Below are 25037 nucleotides of genomic sequence, written 5' to 3'. Positions count from 1 at the left end.
CCTCAGCAAACTTGAATTCACGCTGTCTTCAAATAAGCCCTTGGGAATTAGCTGAAGTTGCTTCCAGCCTTCTGTACAGTTTGTAAAAATAAGGGGTTTATTATAAGATTTCATCTATTTCTAAAAAGAAAGATACTAGACTGTAAATGTTGTATAAAAATTTAAATGAATTTAAAAAATAATAAAGTCTTGAAACATTTTTTCCCAACATTTTTCCCGCACATTTTGTAATAGTCTTCCAGCATCAGCCTAGAAGTAAAGTTTTGCCATTGCTTGAAGAAACTTCTTTTTTCTCCTCTGCGCAGCCAGCTGTAGGACTTCCTCGGGATTGCTGGCGTTCAGCTCCGTCTGGCCAATGGCTTTTATCTGGGAGCACAAGAGGAGACAGCGCTAGCTCCATCCCGCTAGGACAGCTGTTCCCTTACAAGGTATTTTCACTTCAAGGGGGGCTTTAGTTCTGTAACATGCCACCCCACCCCCCCCAAACCAACAGCTGTACATCAGCACCCAGGCTCTGCAGAGTTATGCAACAAAATTAAACCTGGAAGCAGTGATTCTTTTCAAAGAACATTTCGGGGAGGGACAGCCCGAGCCCCCCACGTTCACTTACTGCTATCTGCCGCTTGTCTGTCTCGCCTCTTTTGTGGTGGAGATCTGAGGGGGAGTCAAGGAAAGACGCCTGGGTAGGAAGCGGACCTCTTCCAGCCACCCCCACCCAGCGTGAGCTTTCTGCAGGGGCAGGCTAGGGGAAGGATACATGTCAAGTATTCCAGAATTGTGACATCCCAGATGTATTCGTAGTAGGAATCCATGGCATCGTGGCTGAAAGGGATCGCAAGGTGAGGTTACCCAGCACACTCCCAGAGCACGTACACCTTTCTATAAACTCTGCTGTAACATTTACCTGTTTTGTTCCTGCAGCGCCTTGAAGGCAGTTTTGTAGTCCACTTCCCTGAGGAACTGGCACAAGATCGCTACCTGTAAGGAAAGGCTGGGTGATTTTCACAGCCTCGCTTCCCCACAGAGCCCCTCAGCAATCCCACCCCGGGTCTGGGTTCCAGAGCAAGCAAGCTCTCGGCACCTCAGCTTCGAGAGCAGACATGACTCATTCTGAAACAGCACTCCAGCAGCAGCAGCTAAAAGGAAGAGAAAGGGGTTTTACCCTTCTCCCCAGGGACTGACCTGGCTTCCAGGTTTCCAAATGCATTTAATAGCTCCTAACTCAGCCTAAGAGGAACGCGGTTCCTTCTCAGAGCAGGAGCCATCCCACTGAACAGTGGCCACACACAGGTTCCCAGCACCACCCCACCGATGTCCTACTCGCTCCCAACGCTACACCCTCCACCCCACCCCACAACCCTGCCTCCGTCCTAAGGAAAATGGGACACCTCCCCCCCAGCCTATTTCCACTTTTTACAGCCTTGTTTGTTTCGGTCCTTTCAGTGTCCTAGAAGCAACAGTAACACCCCCACAACCTATTCCATTGTGGATTACAAAGGAAGTTGGATTCAGTTTTACGTCTTCGAAAGCTTCCCCCGCCCTTTGAACATCAAAAGGTTTATTAACTCATGGTTTAGTAAATGCCACGCTGCACCTCTTACCTGGGTGTGACAGTTGAGCAGAGAACAACACTTGATCATTCTTTTTATCACCTACAGAACAGTTAAAAAAAACCCAAGAACCACAAGTTTTGAAATGCCAGTATTGGAGCACAAACAGCAATTTGCTTGGGTTTGGGGTTGTGTTTTTTTTGTTTGGGTTTTGTTTTTTATTGTTAAATACAAGGGACCAGCTAGGCAACCAGGTACATTCTTCTAACCCCCACCGACAATTCCTGGGTTTTAGCACATCCACCAATGGAGCTTTCATCACTTCGGAGACTTCCCGAGGGCAGGATGGGTGCTGGGGAACAAAGCACTGTGTTTCTGGTGAGGGAGCAGGGCCTGTTAAAAAGCTTCGCCTCTGCCTCCTGCCACCCACAGAAGAGGCCTGGCCTGGGTGGGAACAGCACAGCCAGGGTGCTCACGGACACCAGCTCCCGCACCAGGGCACGCAGAGCAGGGGTCCCAGCCAGGCCTCCTGCAGCCTGGCAGGAGGCACAGCGTGGACTGGGCTGCAAGCCTTCAGGATCCCAGACAGCGGCTGGAGCTCTCGCTTGCCGTACAAGCGGGAACACCAACAGAGCAGCAGTCAGATGGGGTATGAAAATACTGCCCCCCGAAACTTGTTACACCAACTTGCTAAGCGCAGGGGCACCCGCTATGCCCAGTGCTGTTACAGTCCTACCCATCTCCAGACAACTTGGCACAGCGCTGCAGCACCGCTCTGCTCACCGAGTCCAGAAAAAAGTGTACGGGGGCGCAGCGCGTACAGGGGGCAGCTGGATCTCACTGCTAACACAATGCATACTCCCACCCCTCATGCGTGTCAGCTAGAACAGGCAGTATTTTGGAAGCATTTAGACACCACACTTGCCTTTGTCTGCAGCACGGGGGGCAGCAAGCAGGCTCCATCCCTGCGGCACCAGCACCAGCAGCACAGTGGGAGCCGGATGTTTCTGCCGGCTGGAGGCTCAGGCCAGGGCTCTGGCACAGCCAGCGAGGAAGAGCGAGTGCTGCTGTGCTGCGCTGGTCTGCCCGCCTGGCCCGGTGCTGCACACGGGGCCCGCCAGGACCAGCTGGGGGACCGCCACACCCCTGGGTGACATGTGTCCGTGCTCCTGGGCTTTTTCGTTTGCTCACTGCTGCACCAGAGTGCAGTACCAGTGCCTGCCCAGCTGGCAGCTCTGCACCTCCAAACTAATGGAAAAACTGCCTGCACTTCAGCAAAGCTGAAGCTTCAGATTTCCTATGGCCTTCAAGCAACAAGCAAAGAAAAACAGATCTATGAGGATGCACGCCCCTGAATGCATCAGGTGTGAAATCTTCCAGGCTACAGCACGTGTGCGTGCTTAGCAGTTTTGTCCCTACAGAGAACTGGGATGCTGACCAAATCCAAAAAGAGATTTCTGTACACCTAAATCCCATTTTAGCTCACCTGGTCTGTGTACACATCTGGTGGTACCATCTTATTAAAGAAGTCTGAGCACACAGCTCCTGCCTGTAGGTAATAGTGAAGGGCTGCTGAATACTGATTCGTTGCTGTAGTGGAAAAAAGCAGAATAAGGTCTTAAAAGTAAACACAGCAGTTATTGCTAAGACTCAGGTTGATTGTTCATAGAATTACCTAGATACGCATCTCATAGCCGAATTCTACTGAGAAGTAACTTGCATATTGCTTAAAAAGCAGAGACACACAGGAGGTGGTAAAACAGCGACAGATGGAAAACTACATCAGGAAAACCAGCAACACAGAGAAAGTTCTGCCCTTTGCAAATCACTTTTTTACTTTTCAGGTATTTGATTTCAAATCCGTCAACCTCAGAGTGGAAAAGAACCTTGCCTTCGCTGAACTTAGCACTCAGTGGGAGCGAAGGAGCTCAGCTGGTGTGAGTCAGCGTGCCAGAACAACCTGGCTTGAAGGCTACATTTCACTGGAGTGGTCTCAACAGGTAATTTAAGCGGAAGACATTCCCGGCTGCCTTTGAGGACAGCTATGGCCATGTCCTTCTACAGCACATACACCAGGCCGTACCGTAATTGGCTGGCTGTCTTCCAAAAGTTCATTTTCAGCACGTACTTCTCTCCACTCTACTCACACTACACAGGAAGCCCCAGGAACTGGCTCTGGATTGGGGAATAATTTAACAAAGCACAGTATCACACAGGCTGGGCAAAATGTCCCCAGGGAACCGCTGTCCTGGTACAACCAGGGTGCATGTCATGGTGCCCAGAATCCAAAACGCTTTATGTCCCAATTCTGTTGGCAGCTCCCAGCTGAGGAGCGAGGGGAAGTGCTGGGGAAGTGGCAGGTGAGGAGAGAACGACAGGAAGGAGTTTCCTATCCCAACCAATACCAGATCAGCAGTTCATCCTCTCTCATTTACAAATCCTAGATACTTCCCTATACAAAATACAGATCCTCCCTGCTCGTCTTCTGCTCCAGTGAAGCTGACCTCCAAGCACCATTCACACAACTTTCTGTTCACTTCATAAAAGACGCAAACATTAGGGGTTTGCATAATTATGCCACTCGAGGACCAACTGCACCCACAAAGAAAGTGACATTACTGATGATGCTTACAGTAAAGTTTCCCTTACTCTAAAAGCAAGTCTGCATGACCCACGGAAAGCTCGGTCTCTCTGTGGGCTCAGACAACCTCACAGGCAAGTTCACCCTCACTACTGCATCTGAAGATTTTAAACTCATATATCACTTAAGCTTCTTTCCATAAGAGGAAATACAAGGAAGGTTATGTCAGTCAAATCCCAGAGAAGGAAGGTACCCCTACACATATGCTAAAAATAGACATTGGTTTTACTTACCAAAATAAATATCTGCCTGAATAATTAACCAGAAGTGGTTGTTTGCGTTGATAGTCAATGCATAGCTGACTAGCTCTTTGACTGTAACAGCCACAGCCTCAAAGTCCACTGACTGAAGGCTAAAGGAAAAAAGGAAGACAAATAATTCCTAAATGATGGTTTGGGTTTTTTAAACAGCAATCTGATTTCACATCTAGTTTAAGTCCAAAGCACCTTGCATTAAGCGTCAAACAAAAATAACTCCAGGGAAGATTTAGTGTTAACTAAGACTACTGTTGAATTGTTTCAATACAGTAAATCTGATAGAACAAAGACACCCTTCACAGACTGAGACAAAAAGTCAGAACTTCATCTGTGGCTGACACCATACAAGGGTTCCATGCAAGAATATACATTCTCAGTTTCATGAAGTTTGAAGACAACACCTGAAACTGCTACAAATTTATCATTGCATCTGCATAAATGGCCACAGGCAGCAATCTCTGGAAACACATGGAACTAGCTCGGAAAGGAAGGCTGGGAAAGGTCTGGCACATTGCTTGGGCAGCCGTTCCCAAAGCTCATGTGGAATCTCCGTTTTTAAAGACGTGTTCTTTCTGACCCTACTGCTAAATTCTGGTAACCTTGCAAATTACTTTCTTCTGATTAACCTTATAATATACACCAAAGTCTTCATCAGTAACAGTGAGACTATTCAATCAGACCAAGTAAAGACAGATTAACCACACCAAGCATTACATGCTCGCTCTCTCAAGTCATCTCTCTCAATGCATACATGGAATCTGAAACAGTGAGGTTCTTAGCCCCACAGAGCCTCTACACTTAGCTGGAGAAATGCAGTTCAATCCAGCCAGCACAAATCAATATATACCATATGCCACTTTGAATAACTGCCAAAACATTAACACACCTCAAAAAATATTAGTTGTTTTGTACTAAAGTATTCTGTAGTTCAGTTACATACAGCTCAGTAAAGCACACAGCTAAAACACCCCTCGGTGTTTTGTACCCACATCTCCATCAGGACGGTCACATCGGGAGCGGAGACCTCCATGCGATCAGACCAGCCCGTCCGCCCACAGAGTGGGGATCAGCAATGCCCCTACCTGGCAGAGATCACACTAACACACCTTAACTGCAACCAAACCTACTACATAAATGCATATTTTGAAAATTCTATTTTTAATTATCGTCTTACTTGGGGATGGATGAGGGCCAGATGGAAATGTGCTCTGCTGCAATATCATTCACAATATCTTCCTAAGAGAAGATAGATAGTAAAAACATTACAGAGAGAAACATTTCAAGAAAACCAAGTAAGATGCGTATGCTATATACTAACCCGAACATTATGAAGCTTGACAAACAGGGACAATATTGTGGTTAAAACCAATGGTTCCTGTAAGAAAAAAAAAATAGTATGCCCATGAACTAACAAAACTCCACTTTCTTCCTAAACTTCAAAGCTATCTAAGAAGTTATGACATTATAATTTCCTGTTGAAATGGGGCAGTATTTTTTGTTAAGAATCCTGCAACACAGGAATACTGCGAGAAAGTTGCTGTATGAAGTCTTTAATTACTTCAGATTTCCCTGAGTAACTGCTTGGATATAAACTTTGCTTAGGTTTTACACATCTTTAGGTTGTTTCTATGTTTAGGTTGTTTCTAGGCTACTGCCTAGCCTTAAACTTAAGCTAGTTATGCTACAACTTGCTACGCATTTGCAAACCCGCAAGGTGTAAAATAATTACCTTTCCTCTTACTTCTGCTTAGTTACAATGCAAGTAGCAGCTTCCTTCTCCCTCCAAAAGGAATGTTTTGCTTAGTGATAGCCGGAATCAAATATATTCCTAGTGTTAACAGATCTCCACTGTCAGAATTTAGGATTTTTTTTTTTTTAACAAGCTATTCCACAAAGCTGTGTGGCAGGTACAGCAAATTCAGTTGTTCTTCAGCCATACAAAACACCTGTAAAACTATCAGATTTTCTGAACTTAACAGCAGAAGTCCAGAAAAGTATCACACCACAAGAAAGTTCTGGTTGCAAACACATTCTCAAGACCACTATAACTTACCCGAAGCTTTTTGATGAAGGACAGCAGTTCACTCCTAAATTAGGGACACAAGTATCCATGTAAGTAATCATCCACAGCAAAGGATATATGCAAACTCAATACACTGGGAACAAGAGCCAGTAAAGCAAATTCTTCACCCACCAAAATACTCCTTTACCTTTAAGTTTACGCATGCAGGGTATAAAAGTGAAAATGCTCAAGCAGGTTGTTCACTTTTAATACACTCACTGGCAAGTTTTACTTTTACATTTAAATCAGGTTAAATAAAAGGTATCTGTTATTCTATCAAGCTATAAAAGGCATGAAAATCACTTTGTAGCAAGGTCAAGCATTGACTCTAAAAGGGAAAGCAACTGAACCGTGCTGCAATTCTCCAAGCGAGGATTGCAACAATAACCTACAGGCTGACAGAAGAGGGTACACTGCGATCATTTGTAGTGTACATTGATTTCTTTTTCAGGCCACATCAGAAATTGCCACAATAAGGCAATCCAGACAAGCACAGCCTGTTTGGAAAAGGTTCAACTGCTTCTTTTCCAGGACAACAGGGTCACTGCCCTTCACTGTTTGAATCAAAAGGGTCAGAAAAGGTTCAGTATCCTGGAATACACCTGTACTGCTTCCTTTTCCTTGCCAGAGTATACAACTGAAACCTACACCAAGCACGTACCCTCTTCCACCCATCCCACAGCAGCCTATGCAACAGCAGCTGGCCTTTAGGCACACATTACCCTGATTAGCTCAAGAAAGGCAAAGAAACAGTATTTTGACAGGGGCACCTTTTCCAAGTTTTTTTAACATGGAAAGCTGTTCAATATAATCATACATTCCAGAATTTACTGTAATAGGCAACTTGCTTGGACTTTACTTACTGAGTAGACAAATTGGGGAGTTGTGAATCAGTCAATCAAACAGTTAAGGCTAAGGCTGGCAGAGGTTGGGTAACTGACAGTGAAATTACTCCAGTCAACGGTATTTTCTTCCTTTCCCTCTCCCCAGAGGCTCAACTGAACTAGAATTTCCTTTCAAGACTGAGTAACACCTTGCTTTAGATTCAGAAACCTAAAGCTAAGTGCAGACACCTATGCTGTGAGCTAGGTGTTTAATACAGTTATAAAAGCAGTTAACTGATTCAGTCAATGGAGTCTGCAGGGCAGACACCTCCAGTCGGTCAGCGAAACTGCCCTCAAGATGCCATTGACTTTATTGGAAGACCTACACTTGTTATAATGGGAGCACAGGCATATATGCTTTGGTGTCTGTATGTCGACCTGAAGCCCATACGCTCCTTGTCTCTCTCTGAAAAGTCAATACATCACCGCTAATACCCAACGCTGCCAGGGAGCAGACTGTTCACTCAGTAGAGATCTTTAGCTGCTGCCACCACTGTGACAGCGGAATCTAGACAATTTTTGAAGGGAACACGAGGGTCAAATACACAACTCAAACAATCTTTAAAAATTATTTAATAAAACACACCTGTACATAATGCCCAGCGTAGACTCCCTGTGCTTTATCAAACTCACTCTGCCATCATTCCCCCGTTTGTGCTGGTTGGATACACTGCAGATTTGTACGACAACTTCCCAAAGATCTTTAGCTGTCCGTCTACTTTCTTTGGGACCTGGCAGTTCTTTACATGTAGCAGCCAGCAACTGTCCCAGCTATGCAACGCGAGAGAAAAAATACAGTAACTACAGGTTCTCTGAATATTGATTACAGCAAAGGAATTACTGGCATTTAAAATGGCTAAGCAAGTGATTTTAAGTTACGAGCGACACAGCAACGTGACTAAACTTTGCAGCAGAGGGCACTGATGAGGAACCTGGAAGATAGAAATTAAACAGAGGATTTTTCCCTTCCCTTAGGTATGTTTCATTACTACAGGCTCCAGAAAACAAGCTTTACACTCTACTTAAATATATTGCATAAAACCATATGACACAGTTTTACAAAGACTGGCTCCCTAGAACTTTTATATAGTAATTAATCTGAACTGAAACTGACACCCTCTGCTATACAGAAAAAGCTGAACCTCAAAATGGAAATTAGGAAATACCACAGGTAAGCAGAGCAGGCCAAAAATGAGTCTGTCCTGTAATGTGATCTGCATTCAGCTTCACTGCCTGACTTTGAATTAGAAACATTGCTGTAAAACCATTTTGAAAGTAAAGTTTCAAAAAAGGTAGCACTTGAATGTCTCCAGAAATTCAACACTGGTGTTGGGTTCAAAAGTGGAACCATTACAGCACATTTGGAAAACAAGTGTCTTAGTAACAGAAAAACAACTAGACATGAAGCCTGAGACCTGTACAATTCTCGTACCTCCTCCACGAGTCTAGGCTGAATTCCACCTGAGAGGAGAGTCCTTCATGGAAGTGCTACAGGGTTTAAATCAGCTTATGGGGTGTAACCACACATGCCTGATGCTTATGGGACCGACCTCAGATGGCAGCCAGCAAGGGCTAAGGTGCAGTTTGTTTCATTTGTTCTTGCAGCACGGCCTCTACGTCTTTTGTCAACTGTCAAATACACTTATTGCTCAGCCCTGCCATCTTCTACATCAGACTGACTTAACTGTAGTCAAAAAACCCAACACTCTTGAGACAGAAGGGTATATGCTTTTAAAAGTACAGAAGACTTCAACAGGAAAAAGTCAATTACAACCTGACAAGGCTTTGAGACTGAGCGCTCATTACCTTCACATACGGATTAGTTTGAACCAGAGGTAATGGAACTTGCATGGTCAAATACTCATTCTCACGCCAGTTTAACAGGAAGGCAACACATTCTTCAGCTATAACTTGTCGAAGAGGAATATCTGGAAGAAAGGGGGTTATTTGCTTAACTTTTTTTTTTTTTGAGAAAACACAGCATTATATGATAACTAGCAAAACACCTTCAGTCTGATTACCCATGTTCCATATCTATCACAGAAAAACATGATGCTTAGCCCTACAAGGGACTTCACCTCTGAAAATTATGAGCAACAACAGCTTCCCTCAACCACAACAGTATTATGTTACTCCCTCAGTGTGAAACCATGTGGACTGCTTAAACAACTAGCAAAACTTTTCAGGTAGCAATGCAGACACGTTTATCCTGTTCAAAAGCTTTTAAGTGGCATTGAACAGAAACTGTCAGTTTTTAGCAATATGTAGGCATCATGATTTTGCTGTTCTAATTTCCAGCTTCTAAAAACTAACCAAGTTTCTAAGGGTTCACTAAAACCAGTGTCAAACTTCACTGTTGTTTTTCCAATTGTACACCTAAATGGTAGGTCTACAATACAAAGCCATTTTTCCCCCCCACTTTCTCTCAACCTTTGTGCTTTACTGCATCCCAGGGAAGAGAGCAATGTACTTACCAGGTACTCTCATTTCCAGATACCCTCGGACTCGGCTTATAAGATCAGAAGGAGGACGTTCTCCAGAAACACCAGCTCCAGCTTCATGAGTGTAAATGTCCAGAAGTAGCATTTCATTCAGCATGACTTGACGAAGTTTTGGAGAAAACTCTGTCACGAGCTCCAAGCAAGCAGCAAAAAGCTGTTTTGCATGGACAAAATCCTGCAATAGAGAGGTTCCTGCAATTAGTGGTTCCTCATGGGTTCATAATGGGAAAGATAAGAGCTGAACCATCCTTGGCATCCACTATCATTAGCATTGCTCAAGCATCTCACAATTATTATTCACATTATTGGACTTGCTATTAAAGCTTAACAGTTCCAACTGTTCCAGATTTTTTTAAAAAAAACTTCTTGTTTAAAACCAAGAAGCTTAAGCAAAAACGTACCAGAAATAACTACTGGTATATGAGGTATAGTTTGGTTTTACCTTGTAGTTGCGCAAACTACAGTATTGTTGATTACAAGGCAAATAAAACAGCATTCCAATAAATTCCTTACGTAAAACAATTAGCCAGAAGAACAGCACTTCGTATCAGTAAGTCAAATCACCGCTGGCTTTAGATGCAACATGATTTAGTACATCGTAATCAAAACTTTGTATGAAGAAAATCATCTCCAGGCCCAACTCACTGGAAAGTCATTATCCTTGCTCTACTGATGGAACTTTGAGACAGAAATATTTCACCATTATATCACACAGAGTTTGTTACTACATCTCCCTCACCTCCCCATTTTTCAGTTCTTTTTCTGAAAAAGGGCTTTCCGTATTTTCAGTGTTGTTAAAATTCAATTGTCCAAACTAACTCACCAGAAACTTCAGATGGGTTGCTCACCTTAATTGCACAGCAGTGTAATCCCTTCGCCATAAGGATGTAGACCAAATCCCTAGTCAGATTGTCTTTGATGCCTAAAATAACATTGCCGTAAACATTTGGTACTTCCCACTGGGAGAGAAATACATAGGACATTTGCACAGAAACAGGTTTTAGAATTCACATCACTACTTAAAACATTAAAAATAAAACTCAGATATTGAAAATGATTGACATCTGATTAGATGTAAAAATCAAAGAGTTGGCACTTAGAAGTAATGTATTGTTCATACAATAAATTCATACAATAAAAATGGCTAGCTACCCTACTTTGTTTGTACTCAGAATATGCAATAATTTCAGAGGGGTGGGGAGGGTAAGAAATCCTTTCTTAACAACAACAAAAAAATCTCCTCTTCTCTCCTGCTCCCAGCTTTTAATGACAGGAATTTAAACTAAAATGATATTGTTAACTAGGCAGAGGACTGAAAGCAAAATCTATAGAAATTTGTTTTTTCTCAAGGAAAGCTTGTGATACAGCCAGTAATTCCTTAAAACAAAGGTTATAAATTTTGTTGTAATACTTTTCATAGGGAATATGAGTTTAGATATGTATCATCATTCTTATTAAACCACCATTATGTGGGGGGAGGGGAAATCACATTGAGGATCTACGACAAAACATTTACTGTTCATTGTGGTATGATACCTAACCAGTCCTTGAGTTACACTCTCTCATAACCACATGAAATAAATTACCTTATTCGAAATTGTCCAGAATTGGCGTTCTGAAGTCATACCATGCAACTCAATTAAGATCTGGCGAATCCTCCAAGGATCTACTGACAGTATGAGCTGATGTTCAAGCTGGCCGATATTGACACTTGCTGAAGCTAGAAGAAAAGCAATCAGGTCTCCAGTGCACTACTTCTTAACGTAGGTACTTACGATTTCTTTAGCATGTAACATTTTAAACATAATACAGTAAGAACAGCAGAAACATCAATGCTTTGTAGGCCTCGTACATCATTTCGTGTCCTTCCACCAACACCATGTGCTAGCTTCCCAGCTCCCCTGACCTAACAGGCTGCTTGCAATGTCCCCTTTTCTCACACCAGCAGCTCTGACTGTTCCCTTACCCTTGCTACAGTGAAGCGATAGGTTCAAGATCTGCACAAAAAAACCCCCATCCCTATACTGCCTCAGTGAAAATATGCATTTTCACAACTGACTTAAGTCAATACAAAAGGTTGTATTAGAGTTGAAATGTAAGTTCTTTCCAGCTCCAGTTGCCATCTGGCACCTTTTATGTCAGCTTTGACTTGTGCAGCTGCACAGCCAGCCAACTATAGCTGGGAAATGAACAGGCTGAAGAGATCTGGGTTTCACTTTGGTAGGTTTAAAACTTCATCCAGACAATACTCCTGGTCCAGCTCACCAGACAGTCACATAAGCATTAGTGCGGATGTAAGTCCAGAGGCAGGGTGCCCTTTCTGGGAACAGCTGCCACAGCCAGATTTGGTTCAAACCAACTGCCACACCTCTCCCGCTTGGTCAGCTAGGACACATTTGTTTGAGCACATCCATTACACTCAGTTGAGATACAAGCAAAAAACAGCCGCCTTCAAACAAGCAGGTCATTCACCGACCAAAAATGGGAAGTATTCTCTCCAAAAAACATTGTGTCTCAACTTTTTCTGAGAACAGACCTGCACATAGTAACGTCAAGCATGGAAACAGGTAACTGCCTGCACATGAGTCAGTGAAAATGCTGTGAAAATTACCTGGGATATCATAAAAAGAAGTCACAGGTTTTGTGCACAGGTTGATTCGAGGAGATCTCTTCCGCATTTGATCAATGAGCAGCTTCCGTTCATCATCTTTCAGCAGTTTTATGAACAGATCATGAGATGAAATCATGAAGACAAGCTGAAGATCTTCCAAACCCAGACACAAGTTTCTAAACAAATAAAAAAGTTAATACATGAGCAGGAGGAAGGTGCTTATTTTTCCAGTTTTAAGTTCTCAAAACATTTATAGTGCTGCATTACATTGCTCACAAAGCGTAAATTCGCATTATCTTAATACAGATACATACTTGAGAAATGCTGCCATTTTTCTCTTCAATGCTTCCGAAGCATTTTCCAAGTTTATTGATCTTGAACAAACCTGGGAAACAAAGAAGTAAATAATTAAGCAGCCCCTTAGAACTCTTAAAATACTTAGTTACAGACAGCGTTACTGCCTAGTTTTCTGCCTCATAATTAGAATCGGGCAGTAACCTTCTCTCTGTCTAGGGAGGCAACAAAATTATCTAATAAACACTGTAGCCATCACAGCTGGATCAGAGTTTCTGTCAACCTCTACACAACACAGGCTGTTTCAGACAACTGTTACCTTCCCTCAGACACAATTCACACTCCTTTTTCCTATTGCTCTGATATTAGCCGTGCTGACCCCGAATGCCTCAGTATGAGTCAGCCTCACAAGATCATTAAGTACACAACAAAGCCCTTTTACATGAGTTTAAAAAATGAACCAACATTTCTAAGTGCAAAAACATAAGACTCAGTGGGACTAAAAATAAAATAAAAAACCCCAACAAAACAGTAGCTGAAAAATAACAAGCTGGTTGTATTTAATTGCCAGCTTGCAAGAGATTATATTTTTTTTTTTAGAAATATGGTTTAAGTCCTAATATGAGCAGTTGATGGAACAGCTTTTACTTGCTCTGAAGTAGAGTACTGTCAGTCAATTTTTGCCACATGCTTGAAGAGACTAGCAAAAACAAGGCTCAAATTAAACAAAGGAGATATGAAAATAACAGCAAAGCAACAAAAGGAGTAAGTTTAGTTTGAGCAATAATAGTTTCCTAAAAAGCTTCACTGAGGGCAACAGTTTAAGTCTCACACATACAGTGACTCAGGATCATTTCATGAAGTATCTCTCTCTGTCATTAAGAATTTGTTTCTTTGTTCCTTGAAAAGAAACATTCAGCTGTATCTCTATATAATTTAATGATGTCCAGAATCACAGTGATTTCAAATCCAAGCTGAAGCAACAGGTCAACATTGGTTCCTCCCCAGATGGAAACAGAGCTATGGATATAGATGCAAGACTGACCACATAGAGTATAACTGTACTAACTGCAAAGAAGGTGAACAGAGTTTGAGAAGTTACCTTACAAAGTATTTTTCTCTGCTCCAGAAATTTGAGCGTTACTTGTAAGAATAATACAGTTATATGGGGAAGAGATCTCTCACTAAATACCATTTTCCCTTCTAATTTCAGATAATTTCTTACCTCAAGGAGGAAATCTATTTTCTCTTTGCTGGGTTTCAGAAACAGTTGACAAAATTGAATATCAATTGTTCGACCCTGCAATACATCGCAGACTGTGTTGCAGACACAGACTTTGAAACAAACTTCATCCAGAGCATCGTTCCTGCATGAACACAAAACCGAAGATCACGGAACTTCTTTGACAAACATGTAGTAACACAGCAAAGCTCCAGGTGCAAGGTCCTGAGCCAAGTGTAGAGCACATGCCTCTGTCCAAGACTGCAATCTGAAAAACTTTGCTTAGGATCTATTTAAGTTTACCCAGGGCTTCACTTTTATTAAAAGAAAGTTCCCTCCCTGCCGACAGCTGTTTCACACACAGACTTCATTATTGCTTCAGCCTGAGCACCACTGGAACTCCAACTAAAGTTGTGTCAGTGTGACTGACACAAAGGTGCATCGCTTCTTAGTGGGTGAGCCCTGAACACAGCTGACAGCCCAAAAGACTTCAGGAATATTTATGCATCTCAGAATATACAATCATTGGACAAAAATCAAAACAAATAACCAGAACCTATGGCTTCCTTCTTTTAATCCTTCTTCGTGTGCCTCAAACTAGATTGTGAAGTCATGCTCCTCTGCCCTTCTCTGTCTACTGCTCATCGCTGAAGGCACTCCTTATCAGCCATATCGGAGATGAAAACACCCCTATGCAGTGCTAAGCTACAGTCTTTAAGATCCTCTTCTAGGAGATATTTATTTGACTCCTCTCTGGCTGGAGCGAAAGCTCCATTCAGTAACTACTAAGCTCTTACACAAGAGGCTGTCACCATTGATACTTCTTTTTTTCCCCCTCACACATTTGTAAAACTGAGCCTCTCGCTTCATCAGCTGAAAACACTTGTAGGCACCTTCTCTGCAGAGAATAATCATAATCATGATTATATGGAGAGGCTTTCCATATAGCTCCGATTCAAGTGCCTAAGCTCCACAAAAGGCTGAATTTTGGATGTGACCACGTGCTCAACATTTCTCAGTTGGGAGCCATCTGCATGCTGCCCTCGTAATGTGCCTAATTCTCTCTGATTTTTATAAGTGTTTTCTTTTTATAAGTGTACCGTACTAATCCTTCAGCCCTGGGCTAGTTCAGAAGTGCACAAGGCTCCTAATCACAGATAACTACACTGCCAGCGCTCCCAATGAAGTACACATCTCCTACGGTATTACTGCTTAGTATGATTAGCCTGACCAGCTTTGACTTCAAGTTTTAGAAAAACTCCAAAAAGGCATTAACTTAGTTGTAAATTTTACATATATTTTATATGTATATATATAGTCATACACACACATATATGATCAATTGTTACTTTTATCATTTTACTGGTTCTTCTATTTAAGTGTTAATACTCATTACATTTTTCACATATACGGCCAGTGAGATACATTACAACATAGCTCCTTAGTTGGAAGATGTAGTTTAGACTACTGCTAACACAAATAAAGGCTGAAAAGTTTCCTGGATGCAAGTAATTTCTTGTTAGATGATTTTGTATACTTCCCATGAAAAAACATAAAACTAATGAAAATTGCTTTTCATCATCATGGAACAGATCATTATTTCATGTCTCACCCTTGTTGAGCTTTTTGGAAGAGTTCTCTCAGCACAGATTGCCTGAACTGAACAGGTAAACTGAGGGTTAGATTATCCTCAAGGAATATCTTCACCAAGTCCTATAACACACACACAGTTGGAATAGTCAATAGAAAATGCAAAAGATACAGATAAAATAGATTTTTATCAAAATAAAATATAAAATAGTTTTATAAAGTTTTTTACCAAACAATCAAACAGAAGCAGCTTGCACCCATATGTAATACCAAAATTCATTAAACAACCAAAAAGGGACCAAACAAGAAAAAAGCTCTCTAGCTTTTGATGAATCAAAGAAAAAAAAAAAAAAGCAAACTTGCACATCTCAGCAGCAACATTCCCTGAAACCCAAAGAATTAGATTCTACCTAAAAATTCCATACATATGCTAGTAGGAATTATTTACACTGTATGGAACCCAAGATACTTTAATCTAATATGTATTATTATGTTCCTATATACATAAACAGTATGTTAACTGGAACACTTAAATTTCTTAAAATCCCTATCAGTTCAGGTGGAATCATCTACACAGAATGACAAAAAAACCCCCTCAAGTATACGTGGGTTTATTTAAGCACCTACCTGATAGTTGCCAGATTTCATACAGCTATGGATTTGACTATAAGGAGTTGCCTGTTGAGATGCATCATCAGAAGATGAGGTAAGAACTCCACAAGCTTGACAGTACCCAGCTAACCGTTCTTCATCGATGGTAAAATGAAGTGATGATGAACCATTCTGAAAAGTAAGAGTTAATCAAATCTCTGTGGCCAAAATATCGTGAAACACAAGCTTAATTCAGAAACAGAGACTCCAATTTCCCCAAGTTAACAGCAAAACAAGAAAAGAGTGTGCGTGTACACACTTTTTTTTTTTTTAATAGCATACTTTTTTATGTTCTCTTTACAGCTTAGACCATGCTTTATCTATTTAAAAAGTTTTGCAGTTTGGGGAATATAAATATGAAGCAAAATAAAAAAGGAAGCATACCTTAGCTGTAAATTAAAACTTTTTAAAAGGTCAGAACATAGACAATCTTATTTCCAAGGGAAAGTTAGATAAAGAAAAGAATAGGAAGTGCTGTACGGTTACCTTCCTCAAAAAAACACATCATCACAATCAAAATATCACAATGGACACAGAATGTACTGTTGAGTTATATTAGCACTGGAGATGTTATTTTTGCATTTCTTGCCTCAATACAATTTGTGTAAGAGAACATTCATTACAAAATATAGAACAAAGCAGCTATATATTGCAGCCGATCAAACAAGGCACAATGTGAAAAAACAAAATCTGCTGTCAAAATCCCATGAGGGTTCTTTAGAAGCCACGTGTACTGTTAACAGTTATTAAATTGCTAAAGGAGGAAGCAACAAGTTTTTTTACAAGACTTGAACACGCATGCTAATAAAACACATTACCTTTGCAATCAACTCCTTTGTTTTGAAAAACTTTTCTTTAGCATTTTCATGAACGGCTGCATTTGTAGATCCTTGTTGAAAATAGATTGCCCCCAAATCATAGCAAACCTGCAGACAGCATTGATATAAAACACATTATCTTGGAAATTTTTACAACATTTGAAGTCAAGATGAAGTATTTCAGCTCAAACCTCACACATACTTTAAACTATTCCTAGTTTTATCTGATGTACGCTGCATACCTTTCCCCACACACTTCAATTGTTTCCTTTTTAACTGAGATCTCAGTATGAGTAATTCTGCACAAGCGTTACAAAATTACAGAATGATTTTCACATAATCATCAGGAACAATGCAGTAATCTGCCCTTGACATATAATGCCATATAATGAACGGTTTACACTGCAGGGCGGGGGCGGGGGGGGAGGAGGGGAGGGAGGGTTTGGGGGGGAAGCAACAGTATTTACAGTGTTGAAAAAAGTTGTAATAATGTAAAAACACAGTCAGTAATATCTTATTGCATAAAAAAAAGAACACAGGAAATAGTAATAGAAAAATACTGCCATTTATCTCAAACACATTGCTTAACCCTTTGTCTAAAGAAATAGATATAAATTGAAAGCTTTAGTATAGAATGTAAGGTACCTGGCACTGTATCTCCTCTGCACTGATTTTCAGTCCAGCTGTGGAACTCTCCGTTTCTCCATTCACCATACCAGGCTCCATGGCTAATAAATCCAGAGTTCTTATCGTGTGGACATAAAGATCTTTGTTTAATTTAAGGGCTCCTTCTAGGACCAGGATGGAATCAGCAGCCTGCTCTTTCAACTGTAATTGTTCAAACGCATTGAAAAAGTTAACCTCTTGGTTTTGAGTTTAGGTCTCGGTTTAAATTAACACTAGAAATGTAATAGTACAGTAAAAGGATAGTAAAATAAAAACAACTGTCCTTATACACTTGTCTTACTGCTACATAGAATCTGCTCCTGTATTTCATGCACAATAAAAAATTTGTAACTTCTACTTCAGTTTCAGGTACCCAAGAGAAACAGGATCAATCCCTTACTTCCACTTGAAACAAAACATTTTTCTGTTTCACCTACACCTTTTGGGCCATTTTTTGAGCATTAAGTTATCCAACAGTCAGACTGTAAATTTTAAGGTATTTCACAGCTGAAACAAAACCAGTTTCTATGTGAACAGCAAGATTTTTCCAAATATTTTGATGAACTGGTAAACCAGTTAATCATCATCCATGCTCACCTATTTGAAAAAATATGAACAAGTAAAAAAACTGTAGAAAACGTATAATACAAATTCTTTAACTGATTCTAAGTAATACAAGAGTAGGAAAATGAGCTAGGCTACTTATGGAAGTAGAGGGTTTGTTCTTCCTCTTTCTTGCCTCTCTCAAAGCAAAACACTTTAGGCACAACTAGCATTCTGCTGAAAGCTACACAGAGAAAACACTCAGTTACTAAATCCTTCTAGAAAAAAAAACGTTTTAAGTGTTGAATTTTGCTGCCATATGATTTTGCAGCTCAAGCATGGTATTGCCTTAATTACTAATCGCACACTGATTTTGTAGAGGCTTGCTCAATTCACATGGCTTCACGGAAGGGCTGATGAAAGGATACTTCAATTACACAAAACAAATTCCATGCTACATGCAGTGCAGAGACAACACCACCCAAAAAGCATACAGTGGAACCGTAGCAAGTAATAAAGAGGTACTGAATCAAACAAAACTGCGATGCAGTTGTTTTTTTTCTTGTCCATTCATATTTACATGTAAATTCAAGCAAAAATAAGAGAGGGGAAAAAAAAAAGTCTCACCACTTTCAAAATATTTTCAGTTAGTTCCTTTTCTTGCTGCATCTGGCTCATCCTGGAAAATACAGAGAAGAGGTCAAGATCTCAATTAGAAAGCAAACCTGCATGTTATTTTACTTCATGTTCTAGACTACAACAATTAATTCACAGTAACTTTTGCTTAATTACATTTTAAATATCATTATGCAGGACCACTGACTGTTCTTATCTATTTATATCTGAAATACAGAATTATATAATGAAAGCATAGTTTTGGATGAGAATGTGGTTCAATAAAATGGAAGTTACAGAGTTTCTGTTGCTTTTTTCCTTAAAAACCAGACTGTTAATATTAGCAAAACTATCGTGAAGAAATCAGCTTCCACAGCCTCAAGTCTCTTGAAGCTTCATTATTTAATTCTTCTCAAGCATGTGTCAGGGCAGAAATGTGTTCATGTGTTTAATTTAAAACTATGCAATTTCTACGTATTTCCCCATACAAGATTTTTTGATTCAGGTCAGACTCATACATATAGGACAATACAAGATTTATAGTAAAATGAGTAGTAGTACTGGTGTTTTTAATTAACATACTTAACAGACTCTCTCAAACAAGTACGGCCTAATGCTAGAGTATAAAATCAACATGAAACATATGAAAAGTACCACTGAGATGCTCCCAAATTTATTGGAGAAATTTGTAACATAAAAGTCAATTCCAAGGACAGGTTGCAACTAAAGCCACACAACTTCTAGAATGCAAAATGAATACTGGCTTTAAATTATGATTTATTGTCTAATGAAGCAAATGAAAATACTTCGTTATTTCTCAGGTTATCATACATGTGGCAAATTGCTATAATAAAGCAACTGTAATAAGCAAGATACTGTAAGTTAAAGAAGGATGTAAGAAAGGTACCATGTTTAAACTAGAGAATAAACATCCTGCCTCAGCAAATTGCCACCTCCCTTTTTCCCCTGATTTTTCATGCCTCTACAAAGTCACAGAGATTATAACACATTAAAAGAGTGAAACGACAGACAAGTACATATATGTATCAAGCATGTCTGACAGGAAAATAAGAATATACTTGAAATAAATGCAGTTTTCTATGCTATAAGTAGACACTGTAAGCAACTGTATGTTATTAACGTTATTTAATCCGATTAGAAATTAAATTTCTGATTACAAAATACACACAAAGTCCAAATTAATTATACTTGTAACTTACACATTTAACTGAGGTGGACCAGGTTTCACTTGTTTTACAGGAAAACTACTTTGAACGATTGTCCTTATGGCCCTACATAGGGGAGAAAATTAAGCAAAGAATGGTATTAGCCCAAGAAGCGTAACAAGCAGATTATACACATCTTGAAAATATCAGTTTATCATTTCAGATACATTATGCCATTAGAATACATTCTCTACTCAAGAGCACACCTAGTATTTAAGAAATGCTCTTGGGTCCATAAAAAACTAAAAGACAGCAAGATTTTAATCTTTATAAGGTGACAGTTCAAACCACTACCTTTATTTTTTTTAGGAAACAAAACCAGCTGTAGAATAATTTTTCAGATGCAGCTCCTCACTATAACCTACCTACAGATCACTAAGTTATTATTATGTTGAGATCCTTTCTCCTTCTCTGTACAAGTATATAGACAGAAGGAAACATTGTTTTGTTCTACTGCGATTTTAAGACTACTGCCTTAAAATAGTTTACCATCTGTTGTAGAGTAGTATTGCCATTGCAGTGGTTGGGGGTAAACTGGACAGGTCTACATCCACATGTTTAGTTCCTGGGGGAACTTTGCTGATACACAGAAGTTCATTCAGCAGCATGTTCAATACAGGAACAGACAAACTATTAAAAAAAAAAAAAAGATAATCAGATACTTCACACAGTAATCCTACTCCTGTGATATTTAAGTAATATACACTACTATTCAGTACCATATTAGTACTTAACATCCCATGGAAGTAAGGGTAGTATGTTTATCTAGCATAATGAAATGCTCTGTATCAGGTGGCATTCTAGATCAGGTACGTAAAGCAGTTACCAGTATTAGCAGTGCAAGTTAAGCCAAAGTGGAAGGCTGCCCTGACAGCTGAACTACTACTATGCACCACTGCATTAGTCCACACATACCCAGAATAATCCAGTCACCTCTAACAGCAGGTCCCAACTAAGAAGAAATTCTTTCCAAAGTATTCCCAGATCATATTTCCATAAGATACAACAACGACATTTCTGTTGCAAATGGAATTTCACTCACGCAAAGGGAATGTTTTCTCTGTGATATTATAGTTTATCTCCTTTTCTGCAGCATCCACTGATAACCAGTGAAGTTAAGACTAGGAACTGGAATAGAACTGTAAGCTGTATTATGTAAAAACATACATCAGCTGGGACAGAACCTTCTTTGATAAAATGCAAAGGCATGCAGGCTGGACCGCATCACTCCAGACGTTTGAGGTATAATTTAATACAACTGAAACATTATTAGTAATTTAGACATATGATTATTTGAAATTAGAAGCGACCAGCTACTGCCAAAGTACCTTTGATCTTGTGAAAAATTTGCATTCTTTGCAACCAGCACTGAAAACCACCAGTGAAACTACACTTTTAGCAACTAAAGCCAAAATTCCTGTTTAACAAATGTTAGGTCTTGTATAATATCAGACCCTGGGTCTGTTATCAGCTATCATTTTAAACTAACAAACGGTGGTTTTACTATGCGAGGTCCAGGAATCTTGTTTTCATTGGCAAGAGTACAACATTCAACTTTTTATAACAGAAGTTCTAGAAAAAAGCTGGGCTCAAGCTGTTATTTTACTCCTTTTTAACTAGCATGTCTGAACCTTTGTGTATGATCAGTTAAAAAACAAAAGCATGTTTCTTAATTAAGAACAATCTTAGGCTTCACAAGCTAACAGAACAAGAACTCTACTATACAGAGATGCTAAATTAGTAGTTGAAATTCAGATTGGTTCTCAAAAAAACCACCACAGATGGACAAAACGATCCTATCAAAACCCAGAATCAGCCCAATAGTGTCATACAGTAGAAATGATTTTTGAATCAGGATTGTACCTGCATTTTAAGATTTTTAAGGACAGAAAATACACCATGAATAAACGTCTATATAAATTCCTCCTGCAAGAAGGGAAGCAGCCTTAAAAAAAAGGCCCTCTTGTACACTTTCACATACATCTGCTTTCAAAGTTAAAGTATTAATATTAAAAAACCTCTATTATATACCAGATACTTTTGTCCATACAGTATTTCCAAACTACCCATGATAAAGGTTTCTGGTCATTCTCTGTAGTTGTGCAGTATCTTGCAAAGGTGCTTTGGCAAGAGGTAATCCTGCTTCACAACACTTCACTAAGGCAAATAAATATGACATAGCTTAAGAGATGACAAAAATATTATGGGGGGAAGAGAACTTCATTGGTAAAAACCAAGAACATCTCATTCCAAGCCCTTTTAGTGCTCATTATAGCACATTATAAAAAAACCTGACAAAATATTACAATACAAAAGAGAAACAAAAATGAAAGTAAATAGTAAGAAAAAAAGCCCTACCAGTAACTTGAAGGAATAATTTTTTCAAAATACTTCTGAAATAAAAAAAAATTCTATATAACATCATGAAGACCACATGATTTTTCAGCTCAGTTCAAGAGAAATAAGACAATATAACATGATTTTTTTTAAAGAAACTTTAACACACCCAGAGTCAATGTAACTTTTAGCCAATGAAGAACTTCCTTCTTCCAAGGTGTCTGCAAGCCAAATGTCTTGTTTAATATCTTTCTCGATGATCTGGACAAGGGGATTGAGTGCATCCTCAGTAAGTTTGCAGAGGACACCAAGTTGGGCAGGAGTGTTGACCTGCTTGAGAGTAGGAAGATTCTACAGAGGGATCTGGACAAGATGGATCGATGGGCCGAGGCCAACTGTATGAGGTTCAACAAGGCCAAGTGCCAGGTCCTGCACTTGGGTCACAACAACCCCAAGCAACGCTACAGGCTTGGGGATGAGTGGCTGGAAAGCTGCCCAGTGGAAAAGGACCTGGGGGTGTTGGTCAACAGCCGGCTGAATATGAGCCAGCACTGTGCCCAGGTGGTCAAGAAGGCCAATGGCATCCTGGCTTCTATCAGAAATAGTGTGGCCAGCAAGGACTGTGATCACTCCCATGTACTTAGCCCTGGTGAGGCCGCACCTTGAATACTGTGTTCAGTTTTAAGCCCCTCGCTGCAGAAAGGACATTGAGGTGCTGGAGCACGTCCAAAGAAGGGCAACAAAGCTGGCAAAGGGTCTGGAGCAAAAGTCTTATGAGGAGCAGCTGAGGGAATTGGGGTTATTTAGCCTGGAGAAAAGGAGGCTCAAGGGAGACCTTCTTGCTCCTTACAACTGCCTGAAAGGAGGTTGTAGCGAGGCGGGTGTTAGCCTTCTCCCAAGTAACAAGTGATAGAACAAAAGGAAACGTCCTCAAGTTGCACCAGAGGAGGTTTAGATTGGATATTAGGAAAAATTTCTTCACTGAAAGCATTGGAACAGGTTACCCAAGGAAGTGGTGGGGTCCCCATCCCTGGAGGGATTTAAAAGACAGGTAGACGAGGTGCTTAGGAGCATGGCTTAGTGGTGGGATGGCAGTGTTAGGGTAACAGTTGGACTTCATGATCTTAAAGGTCTTTTCCAACCCAAACTGTTCTATGAAGATACTGTCAGAAAAGCAAGCAAGACAGATTTCTATTTGTTAAAAGAAAAATCTCAAGTGACTTCACTTTCGTAATTTCAGCATGAAGATGTACAGACTATACCTTTTCTCCAATACATCCAAATCCCACTTCAGGTGAGCAGCAACTTTAAGAGCAAGAAGTTTTAAAATGCGATTTCTTTTGTTATCAGGTGGTGGCTGGACTTGGTTCTGTTCATTCACTGATGGTTTTGAAGCTTGTTCCAAGAACTGGACAATCAGCTGTACAGGTGGCGGATCTGCAAAGAACACAGCCACTCTTCAACTTCTTTGTAAGACCAGAAATTGATTTCTTGTTGCAACTATGAACAGGGATTTTATCTCGTCATTTACAGAGCTGACAGATTCTAATCCCAAAGGGTATCTTGCTTATGCCGACTCAAATCAGACTTTTTAACATACCTTTGTTTAACCTTCAAGTTTACTTGACCATGGTAACCACACTCTCACACTTTCATTTATTTTCACTATTTTGTATTAATTATGTTTCAGTACTAGCTTCTACAGAAAACAAATGTTGCTTATTGAAACCACAGGTTAGCTTTCACAAAAATATATACCTACTTGTAATTCTCCTCTGTATTTTAAAATACATTTACAGGTAACTGCTAGTCCTTCTGAATACATTTAGAAGATACTTTCAGACTGACTTAAAAAAAAGCGCCTCCAAATCTCTCCTCTACAATAAGACACTCTCTCCAGTACCCTTGAGCTGTTTTAAAAAACTGAAGCCAAATAACTATTACACTCTCACTGAACTTTGTGAAACATAGAACTAGGATTAATCATTATTTTTCATTGCAAAATAGCAGCATAAGACCTCAGCACAAAGATATAGCCTGACTATGCTTAAATTTACTTTTTGTAGAGGCAACACTGTCCCAGGTTTTCCTGTTTTGTCCACCTGCTTATAGAATTCAGGTACCTAAAAAGACGATTCCCACTTACAGTCGTCAAAAGATCAGCTACTTTTAAATATGGTTGCTTTCTTGTAACACATCAGACTGGGTTTCTATTCATTCCAGGTCTAAGCAGACAGAGCAATTTCAGCACTGAATATCTAGGAGGGCTCTAATTCCTGACGCCAGCAAGGCTTAATTGGAGAAAACCAGCTGCATAGCGCAGTGGGGTTTTTTGTTGTTGTTTTTTTTAAACAGTGCTTCGCATTGTAAAACTTGTAACATCTCCACAAACAAAATCCACGTATGCAAAAGGAAAAGTGGTCTACCCCATCTACCCCACAGGAAAGATGGGGAAATGAAGTTATTAAACAGGAAAGTTAACGTGAAACGAGGAAGACAGGTTCTCGTCCGCGCTCGCTACCGCTGCAGAGCCGCGGCTGCAGGCCCGCCTCGCCCCCCGCGCCGTGAC

At 40.2% G+C, this 25037-nt stretch overlaps 1 protein-coding gene across 2 annotated transcripts; it reads right to left on the bottom strand.

Moving 5' to 3' along the window:
- Positions 1 to 174: 174 nt before the first annotated feature.
- INTS8 (integrator complex subunit 8) lies at positions 175 to 23916 on the bottom strand. 2 transcript variants are annotated; one of them, XM_035893818.1, is made up of 26 exons: positions 23731 to 23916; positions 20621 to 20761; positions 20126 to 20197; positions 18918 to 18969; positions 17727 to 17909; positions 17082 to 17189; positions 16240 to 16395; positions 15635 to 15735; positions 14026 to 14167; positions 12821 to 12891; positions 12507 to 12682; positions 11482 to 11615; positions 10744 to 10854; positions 9869 to 10070; positions 9201 to 9322; positions 7981 to 8165; positions 6502 to 6535; positions 5767 to 5823; positions 5623 to 5684; positions 4425 to 4543; positions 3037 to 3140; positions 1602 to 1652; positions 905 to 978; positions 758 to 822; positions 611 to 654; positions 175 to 366 (listed from the first exon to the last, which is right to left on the bottom strand). In XM_035893818.1, exons 2-26 carry the CDS (start codon positions 20737 to 20739, stop codon positions 250 to 252), a joined length of 2661 nt encoding a protein of 886 aa, XP_035749711.1. In that variant the 5' UTR covers positions 20740 to 20761; positions 23731 to 23916; the 3' UTR covers positions 175 to 249. The 2 variants fall into 2 exon arrangements, with proteins under 2 accessions (XP_035749711.1, XP_035749710.1); XM_035893817.1 differs by lacking the exon at positions 23731 to 23916 and adding an exon at positions 22638 to 22764.
- Between the last annotated feature and the right edge of the window lie 1121 nt (positions 23917 to 25037).

The sequence above is a fragment of the Egretta garzetta genome, unplaced genomic scaffold (assembly GCF_000687185.1).
Source record: "Egretta garzetta isolate BGI_Z169 unplaced genomic scaffold, ASM68718v1 scaffold154, whole genome shotgun sequence".
In the NCBI taxonomy this organism is placed as follows: Eukaryota; Metazoa; Chordata; class Aves; order Pelecaniformes; family Ardeidae; genus Egretta; species Egretta garzetta.
The sequence above is the reverse complement of the archived record's forward strand: the minus strand, read 5'-3'. Positions and strand labels throughout refer to the sequence as shown.